At 33.4% G+C, this 13,067-nt stretch overlaps 1 protein-coding gene and 1 long non-coding RNA gene across 3 annotated transcripts; one reads left to right on the top strand and one right to left on the bottom strand.

The window, feature by feature from the left end:
* Positions 1–1,386: 1,386 nt before the first annotated feature.
* Positions 1,387–5,122, top strand: LOC107876101 (protein CHUP1, chloroplastic). 2 transcript variants are annotated; one of them, XM_016723103.2, is made up of 4 exons: positions 1,387–1,962; positions 2,228–2,310; positions 3,070–3,846; positions 3,926–5,122. In XM_016723103.2, exons 1-4 carry the CDS (start codon positions 1,839–1,841, stop codon positions 4,820–4,822), a joined length of 1,881 nt encoding a protein of 626 aa, XP_016578589.1. In that variant the 5' UTR covers positions 1,387–1,838; the 3' UTR covers positions 4,823–5,122. The 2 variants fall into 2 exon arrangements, with proteins under 2 accessions (XP_016578589.1, XP_047269704.1); XM_047413748.1 differs by having other exon boundaries at positions 1,902–1,962; positions 3,135–3,846.
* Positions 5,123–11,951: 6,829 nt separating this feature from the next.
* LOC124899317 lies at positions 11,952–12,687 on the bottom strand. The gene is made up of 2 exons (XR_007056651.1): positions 12,464–12,687; positions 11,952–12,271 (listed from the first exon to the last, which is right to left on the bottom strand). It is a non-coding gene; the product is annotated as an uncharacterized LOC124899317 (long non-coding RNA).
* Between the last annotated feature and the right edge of the window lie 380 nt (positions 12,688–13,067).

The following is a 13,067-nucleotide window of genomic DNA, read 5'->3' as shown; positions in this document are numbered from 1 at the left end:
AATTTACCCATTATTTATATCAAGCCAAAGTTATATTTGCAAGACTTTCTTAAATCGAAGAATATGTATAAACAATGATATCAAATCATATTTGTGCAAATCTCTCCTCCTATAGTGATCAATTTCACTAACCGACCTTCACATATTTCACTTAATTTTCCTTCTAAATAGTATTTACAAACTAAAGATCTGTTTGGCTATAGATTTTGAAAATATTTTATGAAAACCTTTTTGGCAAAAGTTATCTGGCTATAGACTTTGTTTAGTTTTTGTGATACATTGAACATCAATCCAAAAGATCCCAAAATCTTCTAAACCATATTTTTGGGTCAAACTATAGGTGTTGATTTTTTTTTTTTAAGAAAATTTCATAGCAAACTTTTATATTTTATAAAAAGGTTCATCTATTTATGACTCAAATTAATTTCTATCTCTTTTAAATTATCTTATCTGAAAATACATGCTCGTCATTAAAAAATTGTTCCTAGAGTGCAGAAAAATTAAAGAATAATTAGTTATTACCATTATTAGTGTTTATTGTTGTCACTGATGGATGATTGTAACTAATTATAATTTGATGAGTTGTAGTAGCCAATAATTGTGTTATTAATATTTTTTATTAAAATATTGTGTTGTAATTTTAGAATAATGTATTATCTAATTCAATATAAAATAATAATTTTCCGTCCACCTTATGAGTGAGTTAATAATTCATGTTTTTTTTTTAAAAAAAAGGAAAAATAGTGAAATATGTTCCAAAAATTATAATCAAATAAATTTTGAAACTTCAATACAAATTTCATGTAAATCTAACTTTTCTTAAATATTTAAATATTTATAGTCAAACGTCAGCTAAGCATAAAAAATGTGAAAAATTCATTTATGTATTTAAAGCATCTAATTAATAATCTCCTACCCTACTCAAGAACTCCAAGTATAAAGAGTTAGATCCAAATTGTGATGGAAACATAAGGTACGTATAATAACAATAATTTTGAGTCTATATGAAAGTCAATCAAATGCATAAAGTCAAGAAGCTGACGGCACAATGCTAATCGTACTCCACCTGACTTAAGACAACTTAATTTTTGTATATATTCATGGTTCGATGAAAAAGACAACAAAAGACGAATCGGGACCAGATTGGTTCTACTTCATTGCCTCATTGACATGTTTCAGCTAAGTTGTTTGGACTTAGTTTTAATTCATTGTCATTTGTTTAAGTGACATATTATTTGAATTTTATAAAAATATTATATCAGATTTTTTAAAACATATTATTTTTTAAAAATTCGACATGTAATATTATATCAGATTTTTTAAAATATATTTTATTTTTAAAAAATTCAACATGTATTTAACGACATTTATGTAGAGTGCTAACAACATTAATCCAAACAACATAGTGTTTTAGTGCTGGTAGCCTAGTGTTTTTTTCCCTCAAGAAATTTTACTATGAATAAAAACAGCACAAGAAAGAATAGAATATTTTGTAAATGAAATTTGAAAGTAGTCCGTCCATTTGCAGTTTGCGTGTACTTGAGTCGGACAAACTCAAACACAAACTGTAACAGAACAAAACAAATCCCACATCAAATTCACTCGATTCGCCCCCTTTTGATTCTTCAACTTGGATGCCCATAAACTTGTACTGTACACTACTATTTTGCCAAGATTCCTCATCTTTTTTTACAAAGGTTCAACCAAATCCAACTCTTTAACAAGGGATCTTGCTTGTTCCCTTTTGATTTGTTTTTCTTTTGTGATTTTGGGGGATTATAGATGGCTGATGAAGAAGAGAGAAAATTCTTGGATTTTGCATTTACTGTTAGCAGAGGATGGTGAGAAACAATAGGGATATAAGACCTATAATCTTCAAATTTGGGGTTGCTTTAGCTATCTCACTTGGTGGAATTCTCTTTACTTTTTTCAGAACCAAAAAAATCAAGCCCTCCAATTCAGGTTAACCCCTCAACTTCGTAATATACAAAAATGGGACCTTTTTTGTTCCGTTGTTTTCTCCTCCTTTGTTGCTTGTTGGGATCTTCGCACAAATAGCCCGGCAGATTTACTGTTTACTTAGCATATATACAGTGATCATAAATATATTATACATCCTCCTTCTGCTATTGTTAGTTTAATCAGTGTGGAAGGTTATTTAGGTTAATTCTTCTTTTCCTAACTTTCGTTTCTAAATTCCATTTTATTTTTTTGGGTTGAGTTACAGGTGGTAAAAAAGGAGAGCTGCAAAATGATGATCAGACAAAACCTGCCTCCGGGAATTCAGTTTCCGAATTTCCATGGAGATTTGTAAGTTCATTTTATAAGACTTGTGAATCTTGTTTTGATTTTCTTGATTTTTACTTGTTACCTAATTTTTAGGTTTTAAGCTAAAATATTGTTGGAATTGAAAGAACAACTCTTTGATTGATTTTTTTTTTATATATATATATATATATATATGTATATGTATATGTATATGTATATGTAGTTTGAAATAGATTGCTTTGATAGGTGTTAAATTAGAAACTGGAAATGATTAATTATAGTTGGTAGAGCTTCCTATACAGTAGAGGTAAGTTTTGTGTACACTCTTCCCTTCCTAGACAACACTTTGTGGGACTACACTGCATATGTTGTTTTTCTTGTTGTTGTTATTGGTATATTCCTATAAGTTTCAAGCATGATCACATTTTTCAGCCATTATGATTTGTCTTAGTTGAGTTTGGGCCATTGCAATATAACTCCTACTATCTAGTTGCATCTGATTTTCATTTGTTTTATATATGGTAGAAGAAAACACTTGTGAATGTAATGCTCATGGTTGGTTCTTTTAACTTTGAATTGTTTAATTGCTCGTAAGGATGATCTTTTTTTTCCTTGTGTTGTTTCTTCCCATCTCATTTTCGCTCTAATTATGCTTTGGATGTGCATAGTTGTGAATTGACCAAAATAGAAGTTGTGATGGGAGGAAAACAATTGAATGATTGTCTTGAATGCTTCCGTATTAACAGATTGTTGATCGGCTGTCCTGCTTGTGAGCTAATTACTTCTGTGATTTTATTACAGGAGAACGTCCCTGTACCAAAAAGCATTATTGAGAGTTCTATAAATGGTCTATCTGCAAATTGTAGGTCTGATGAAGATAGAGATGATCTTCTTCTGCCAGAGTTCAATGAACTTGTAAAGGACTTCGGTTCGTCTCCAAAGGCTAGTTTTTCACCATGTAAGGATGTTGAAACGCCACTGCAGGATGCAGATTCATCTAAGGAAAACAAAATTGTCGGAAGAGATGTCCGTGAGCAAGAGATAGAGAACCTGAATAATATTGTTAAAACTCTTAAAGAAAGGGAGAGAACTCGTGAGATCCAACTGCTCGAGTATTATGGCCACAAGGAGCAAGTAAAGGCCATCGCGGAGCTTCAAAATCGCCTAAGGATAAACAATGTGGAGGCCAAGCATTTGGGTCTAAAGATCGAGTCTTTGAAGGCAGAGAAGATGAGATTAGAGGCTCAAGTGGCTGAATCTGCACGTGTTGTCTCAGAACTTGAAGCTGCGAAATTGAAAATAAAGCAGCTAAAAGAGAAGCGCAGGTTGGGTGCTGATCGCAACAAGGAACAGCTTTTATCCCTTAAAGAAAGAGTTCTGAAGCTGGAGGACAAGGAGAAGAATCCAGTTGAAACTGAATCAGATGTTCAGTTAAAGCTCCAAAAACTGAATGACTTGTCAATTGAGGCTAATGAGTTGAGGAAATCTAACCAAAGGTTAAAAGAAGAAAACTCGACACTGGCTGGTAGACTAGAATCTGTTCAGATGATTGCCATTACTGCTCTGGGGAATGATGAAGTAAGTCTTCTATTCGTCAACTTCTGTTTTCAACTTTGTTTTGTTTCACGTGTTTGTGTTGACCTATTTTCTCACACAGACAGAAGTACTGAAAGAACTGAGAAAGCAAAATGAAGATTTAGTAAAGCAAAATGAAGATTTAGTAAAGGAAGTCGAGCAGCTTCAAGCAGGTCGCTTCAGTGATGCTGAGGAACTAGTCTATCTTCGATGGGTAAATGCTTGCCTGCGGTATGAGCTGAGGAACTATCAGCCTGTCCCAGGCAAAACAACCGCAAGGGATCTCAGTAAAACGTTAAGCCCCAAGTCTGAGAACAAAGCCAAGCAACTAATTCTTGAATATGCAGATAAAGAAGGCCAAGGGGATAGAGGGATCCATGATTTGGATATTGATTCTGACTGGTTATCTTCCCAACCATCCCATCTTACGGACTCGGGTGAGTTATATGATACTTCTATTGATAATTCTTCAGGCCATAAGTCTGACGCTTCAAACAAACACAAATTCTTTGGTAAGCTTATGAAATTAATAAGGGGAAAAAACCATCATCATAGTCAGAGTCCTCCGGAAATGGTTCACAGTACAGAAGATGATGCAGTAAGACGCTCGAGTTATTCTTCCGAGTACAATTCAGATACGGCTGTCACAGATACTGGAGCTAGTAGGCGCCAAAGCAGATCAAGAACTCCATCTCAGGGTTCATCCAAACAAACTGTGGATTTCCATTCATTTTATCAAGGTTCTAGGAGCGATAAAGGAGAAAGCAAAAACTCTTTGGCACATAAGAGGAGATATAGTGATGTGGGCTCATTAGATTATATCTCAAACAATCTCGCTGAATCGTCTCAAGAAAAAAGAAATACTCATGACCCAGAAAATGTCCAGAAATCTGAGCTGGCGAAATATGCAGAAGTTTTGAAAGGATCTCGCTCTAAAGCACCAGTTCGCAAGAGATCAGCATCAGTTAGTTTCTTCTAACTACTGCAAAAGTATGCAAGACTATACCAGTTTTTGTTGCCCCTCTTTATTAATAGAGGTAGCATAGGTTCTATAGTTGAGTGATCCTTCAACGAGGGGAATCAACATATTGCAACATGATTACTTCAGTTGTTTACTGTATGTAGTCCTACAAATATAAAAACTAGTGCAGCTTCTTCCATTGAAGTTATAGTTATGAAATTTTTATTAGCAAAAGGAAACAGAACACAAGAGTATACATGTGTGTTACATTGGATTCAATGTTTGATTTCCTATGCAGCTTCTGGTGTTGCTTTTTCAGAGGTGTGTTCGGTGTGGATGAAAACATTTGTAGATGTTTTCCAATTTTCCTACGTTCGTTGGTCAAAATTTTTGGAAAGCTTTTTTCTAGTAAAACAAGCTCCTTGAAAATAAGGAAAATGATTTCCACAGTAGAAGTAGGGAAAGCAAATTTCACAAGTGGCATTCTACACTGATCACGTCGTCCCCAAGCTCCAACACACCTCATCTTCACCCACCTCCATAGCCTCATTCCCAGCACTCCACACCCCTAGTCCTACTCCTCTCTTAGTATTTTGTCATGATTATATATATATATATATGCTTTTAGGATGTTATTTTTTGCTTACATACCGAATACAAGAAAGTAACATACACATCCTTACGTTTAATCCAATTTTTTTGACTCGAACGTCATTGTCAAAGTAGTAGTACTTAAATGAATGCTTGATACTCTTAATAATGACAGAAAGGCAAACTTTACTCTTTCTTCATGTGGATGACAAGGAGCCAACCCTCTGTAAAATCATCTGATTGAAATGCATTGTTCAGTCCATTTCAGTTTGCAGGATCCATTAATGCAATTTGTGCTAAGTATCATTTGACCTATGGGCTGTGGCTGCCCTTACATTATTTCTGTTATGTGCTGTGTTGCTCGACTATTTAAAAATGTCCATGCCGTGTTGGAAACTCCAAAAGTAGTGCATATTGGAGAATGTGACACGGGTGTGGCAACAATTTTGGATTGTTGTGATAAAATTTACATATATCGATGATGAGTAGTAAACCAAGCTTGACATTCAAAAATTCTTAGATATGTTTACAAGGAAGATACAATCATCATCATGTTAGAAAATTATTTCTTCTCATACTAAACTTGTCAAGTCTACTTTATACCAAAGGAGAATTAAAAAATTAACTTCTTCAGATGGGAAATCCCAAATTATTATTCTTAATCTCAGGTTACATTATCTAGTCACGTCTCCTGCATAGGTGGTGTTGGTCTTGATTCAACTTCAAGAAATTTGAATAGGATGGTAACAGTTTATATTCTTATCTTAGTCGAATGACTTTGATGATTAATTAATTAAATCTCGGAGTGCATATAGGTCTTGATGGTTTTAATTCAACTTCAAGAAATTTCAATTAAATATGGTGATAGCGGGCCAGCTTTATGGTAAAACCATTGAAGTCATTGCTTTATTAGTCCCAAAAGATTCAAGACTAAATATATAATAGTAATACTAAAAATTACACAAATCCACAACTTAAGTTTCACTTATTACAAAAAATCTCATCTCTCCAAACATATTACAAAAATACCATTTTTCTCTAAAATACATATACACAGCTTTCTATGTATATGTCGGCTTGTTAGGTATATGAATCGGCTTTGTTATGTATATGTCGGCCTTGTTATGTATATTTCGGTTTTGTCATACTTGTTATGTATATGAATCGGCCTTGTTATGCATATGCCGGCCTTGTCATATACAAAAGTTTCTATGCATATGTCGGTCTTATTATGTATATGAATCGGGAGAGAGAGTAAAGTAATTAAGGAAATGGGAGAGAGTGTAAATAATTCTAATAAGGTTGGAATTTATGTTATTTTTACGTAGTAATATGCATAATACATCATTTGTGTAATTATCAATAGAAGTTTTAGTTTTATTTGGTTAAGCTTGTTCGAGTGAGTGAGTAAATTAAAGATAAATTTCTCTATCTTATATCAATTATATATATATGTAGAGAATAGCAGAAGAAAGGTGTAGTTGGAGAGGCCTTCTGCTAGCCCAAGATCGTTAACTAAGATCGGAAGATTCAACTAAAGAAGAGGAAGCTATGAAAGTAGAAGGGACAAATTGAATAAGATAGCTTGGTATAGAAGAAGACTACTTTATTTGCTTTGTATTGGATTTGCTTTTTGGATGGTTACAAATGTACAAGACACTTTCCTATTTATATGTCACACCTCAAATCCTATTGGGGCGGACTGGCACCCGTAATCGAGGAGGCCCGGGAGAACCAGCTCATAATCTTATACTTTCCATGCATACCTCTATGACAACCCAAAATTCGGACAACATCATGTCGCATATAAAAGAAAATAATCACCTGGATAAGCTCGAGCACACATATATATGTATATACAATACTTGGCTGTTGGAGCCATCACGTCTATTAACAAAACATCACCTTGACTGTACATTAGGTCTACAAAGCCTCTAGACAATACACAGAGTTTAACTAAGGTCGGGATACATCTCGCCATATAACTAACTTCTATACAATACCAAAAGTGACTGGATATCCTGGATCCTACTTGTGCGGTGTATGAGCTGATGTACATGTGCCTGTAGCATGAAATGCAGGTCCCTCGTGGGGGACGTCAGTACGAAATATGTACTGAGTATGAAAGCTGTAGATAATCACATATGATATAGGAGCTCAATAGAAATCAGAAACAAGTGAATAAATCATAATAAGAGTGGACCACACTTACTAGAACTTGTGACAACCTGTACATTATATTTATTCAATCACTTTACCTTCGCTCTTATCATCTTTGTAATCATTACTGTACTGTACTGTGACCATTAGGCCGCCTTCATTACATATCAACTGGGATCGACCCATGATAGGCTTATGCCACTGGGATACCACCCATAAACATATAAATAGGGATCGACCCATGATAGGTTTATGCCCCTAGGATACCACCCAATAAGAGAGAACTTCCATCACTTAGTTCAACTAATCTTTGAGATTGTTATTTCGGTCGCCACCACATTTTTGATACTTTAAAACAATGATACATCAATAAGAGACATATAAATAGACCATCAATGTAATAGCAATAAAGTAAGAACTCATTGGCACATCAATGAAGTGTTTTGGAGTCATCAATGCCATGACAATGAAGTAGGAACTTATTGGTATATCAATGAAACATTTTGGAGTCATTAATAGCACATGGATCTTGTTTGAGTAACCGGATACCTTCTGACATTCGTTAGTGCAATATACATGTAAGATTTGAAAAACAAGTAAGTATTGGAATGTCTTGACATCTTGTAGGGTGGAAACAAGTTCATTGGTAACGTAGGACATCATACAAAACCATTATGGATCACATGTTATTGAATAACTTTAGAAAGTTTCTTAATAGAACAATTGTTTACTTTCATGCCAAAGATATGGTATAGAGTATGCTTTACATACCTGATTATCAACATTTAATACTAGTCCCAAATGGACTTCCCGTTTTTTCGAATTACTTATCTACAATGAACGTATATAACAATCTAGTATTAGCAACCAAATATCACAACTTAATTAATTGAATTCACCAAACTAGTGGTTAAGTAGTAAGCCTTAATTACACCATAAAGAGTGGCACTTTAACCCTCTTATACTCCAATTACATTCACATGCCATGCATATTCATACAATATCCTCCAATATCAAGTTTGGATTCATTTATCCTTCCAACCAATCCATTAAACCAAATTGAGCCATAGACATAAATAATCATCAATTCAATAGTAAATCACCATATCCACCTTCCATAACTCAATTACCATATCCACCTTTCATAACTCAATTACCATATCCACCTTCCACAATTCAATACAACCAAACCATGCAAAATAGTCCATAACCTTATTTCCATCACCTTTCAATAACAATCAATACATATAATCCTCTATCACACATATACCTATGGAAAAGAACAAAGGCAAATAATATTCATACCTTAGAATTCACCTCTTGATTATGCAATTCTGTTTGCACAAATAATAGGTGTCGTTCGAAGCTCTCGAGATGACAAACGCAATTATCGGATTACTTTGGAATTTCTACGGTTGAATCAAAAGTAATTTAAAGGTCAAATTTGACTAGGGTTTGTTCTTTCTCAATGATTGATGATAAAATGAGTTTTTGAACTCATATACCTGTATATATACACATATTCTCGTCCATAATATAATAGAAAATGACCAAAATGCCTTTAAAATTTAAATAATGTCAAATCTGTCCTTTGGTGGACTGTTTTGATAAGATAAAGTAGATCGACCATAAATCTTTGCTTCGATATCGGATTTGGGTGAAATTGGTATCGTTGGAAGGATAATTCAAAGGGATTTCATTTCATATAAAGTAGGCCACCCAGTTCGTCCTGTACAAGGAGTTATGGTCGTTTGAAGTTGACCCTAAAAATCTGTTTTGATAAGCTGAAGTAAAACGAGTATAACTCCTTACTCAGACGTTAGATTTGGATGAAACTAATTGCATTGGAAAGAAGACTCAAAGATCTTTCTTTTCATAGGTCCCAGCTCTCCCATTTTATTATATTAAGGGAGTTATGATCGTTTGAAGTTGACCCAAAAATTCGACTGACCTCAGTAGTTTGTGTGCAGGAAATTTTCCTGCACATTTACTATTCCCAAATATCCCGGCCACCATTTTATAGTTTCGAGCGTGATCGATTATATCCGAAACCTATCCGTTTTTGAAAATCTTTATATCGTTGGAAAACTTATTTAATAACCTTCGTATGGAATAATCGACGGGCAAATTTTGATATAAATAAAATAATAATAAAATAATTAATTCCATATAAATAAAATCAATACACGTACTTGAATACACCAATACACGTACTTGAATACGGGGTGTTACATTATACTCTAGTCTGAACATCTTCAGTATCCCTTACTTCTTATCTGTGTCTTCCTTCTCCATATGATAGATTGTATTACACCGATATATTCTCTTTCCAAATTTATGAAAGCCAAGGCATTTATTGCTCGACTCTCAGCTTCTAAGCATCTTTCCCAGCCTTCTTATTCTTCAATAACTTTTTCAGTATGAATCATGTTGCTCTCCGTGGCTCAACAATATCTTCTTATATGTCCTGCTTTGCCACACCGATAACATTTGAGAGGATTTTTATAATTGTTAAAACTCTTCCTTCTTTCCAGGTGATCTTGAACCACATGCGAATCGAGAGTAAGATAGATCTTTTGCTACCACATGCGAATCGAGAGTGAGACAGATCTTTTCCTTTTCTTTAACGTTTCTCTTGTCAGCTACAAGAGCATTTTCTTTCCTTTCTTTGACAAATTCACCAGCCAATTGTTTGGCTAGTAACTCCTGTAACGACAATAAATTCTCAAATTCCTCCAGGGACGGTTGCTTAGCCCAGCCCTGAATTAATGTCACAAAAAAAATATATTCTGGTTTCAAACCACGAATGATAATTCTTTTTATTCGTGCTTCATAGATAGCCTCGTCCGTATTCAATAAAGAAAACTCAGAACATAAGTTCTTAATCTTTAAAAAGTATTCGGCAATAGAAAGATTACCTTGAGTGGTGTTCGCCAATCATTCTAAAATTTGTACCAGGACTTCATTCTTCTTATTAAACAACTGATCGATGGTCCTCCAAATTTCATGAGCTGAATTACACCTTATAATATTGTCAAACAAATTGGAGGAGATAGACCTCTTTAGAATGAACTCTGCTTTCGCATTAATCTGCTTCCACTTCTTGTATGCAGTACTAGTAGGGGTGGACATGGTATGGTATGATACGGTATTTGAAAATTTGATACGATAATTTTGGTTCGATTTTTAAAAATATTATACCATTACCATACCATATTAATTTGGTATGGTTCGATATTTTGACATTTGATTTCGGTATTTTGCGGTATGATAATCGGTAACCATAATTTGTTTAACTTTGACAAAATATACTCGTATATTATAGTATTATTACTTCAACTTTTCAAAAACATGTCTTAATTGTATCATAAATACACATTACACATGTAGAAATATTAAAAAAGAAGTACAAATAATTTCTTTTATTAGTCAATTTTTATTCAACGGACTCGCCAACAAATATGAATATCGATCTTCGGCCACAGTATGTTGACCTAATTAAAGTCACATTGCTATCAAAATGAACATAAAAAACAATTTAAGTAATAAACAGAATCAACCCCCACCCACCCAATATGCTTCATTGAGTTCTACCGATTTGTAATTGATTTAGAATTTCAATTAGATCAATGGACGTAGAAAAAGAAAATTAGATTAGAAGAATGTTACTTATAGACTATTATTATTTCGGTAAAAAACTTACAGCCACCCGGTATATACACCAAACTAATGTTTTTATCATGGTTATGTAATTAAATTAAGTAAAATACATGTTGATTAATCATGGTTAAGTAACATGAACTTTAAATTCAAACACATGGCATGCATGTATTGGCTTGGTGTATACACCGGGTGCGTGTAAGTTTTACCCCGTTACTACTATCAGAAGAAGTTAAATTGAGCTCCTCTCCGTAAAAACTTACACGCACCTGGTGTATACATCAAACTAATATTTTTTACCATGGTTATGTAATTAAATTAAGTAAAATACATGTTGATTAATCATGGTTAAGTAACATGAACTTTAAATTCAAACCCATGACATGCATGCATGTATTGGTTTGGTGTATATACCAGGTGCCTGTAAGTTTTTTTAGTTCCTTTGCTGGTTTTGTTGCATGCTGTATAAATAGCATAAATATCAATTAATTACACTTTTTTCCACTTTTTAAATTATTTTACTCTCTTTCACTATTAATATACATAATATAGCCGACATATACATAGTATTTCTGTGTATATGTTGGGATTTTTGTAATATGTGTAAGGAGTTAGGATTTTTTGTAATATTGAAAACATAAGTTGTGTATTTGTGTAATTTTTAGTATTTTTCTATGATCTGAATTTCTCATTTTAATCAAATAGATTTGTATAAACAATTCAACCAGAAGAGATAAGACTAAATAGGTTTTCCTTCTCAGAAGTTTTTTTTTATCAGTACGTTACAAAGATTGTTTCCCACAAGGTACACATAATACTCCTATAATAAACCTAAAGAAACCAATAAGTTCCTTCTTTATTGTATAACATGTACGTATATATATGACTCAAAGACACACCAATTGCAGATCAAACTTATTGTTCTATAATTCTGATATGTAAAGAAGATCAAACTTCAACAACCACAGCGGGTGCAGCAGGTACCCGGTGGTGGTGGATCACAACACCCCACACAGTTCTGAATACATGCAACGGGAAACTTGTTCGCCTTGAGTGCTGCATATAGAAAAATACACATACGTGAACTAACATTTAAAAACGGATGTAGAATTTAATAGCAATTTGTACGTATACATCTATTGTTCTCTGCTTAGATTCATGAATTCGTATTATGTCGTCACATAAATTTTCAAGTTTGATAAGTGACTTAGCAATTATTTGTGCTATGTTTGCAATGAATTTTGATACCTCGAGATGCATCGCAGGACGAGAGTAGCAAGGGAGACAAGAAAATAGCATAGATCATAAGTGTAATCACTATGGACCTTATGGAGATATTGGAGAGTACTACTGCCATATTGATAAGAATTATTACGTACTAAAAATTTTGAGAGTTTTTTTTTTTTTTTTTTGAAACTTGAATTACAAGCTCAATGCCTTGGGAGTATTTATATGAATTTTGAGGGTGTGTAGAGATACTACAACGCAAGCAAATACATTGACTTGGAAGGAGAAAAAAGAAAGAGCTGGGAAAGTAGGAACAAGAAATTTCTCAAGTTATTTAATAAGTACTAATGAAGAAAATATTGAGTCAAGTCATCTAATCAACTAGACCAACGAAACTACATAGTTGATGAACGCGGATTCAAAATTTAAATTTAGTTGATTTAACTTTTAAAATTCTCAACATTGGATTCATTGTACTATTTATTGATATTATTAGTTAACGTCTAATAGTTGTTATTTGAACGTTTATTTGATTTTTACATATGTATTTATATTACGCTTAAAAAGTTATGAATTTAGATGAGTTAGGTAAGCAAAAGTTTAGTCTGCCACTTTGAGTCCAAGG

The sequence above is a fragment of the Capsicum annuum genome, chromosome 6 (assembly GCF_002878395.1).
Source record: "Capsicum annuum cultivar UCD-10X-F1 chromosome 6, UCD10Xv1.1, whole genome shotgun sequence".
NCBI lineage: Eukaryota > Viridiplantae > Streptophyta > Magnoliopsida > Solanales > Solanaceae > Capsicum > Capsicum annuum.
This window is presented reverse-complemented; position numbering and strand designations above follow the sequence as displayed.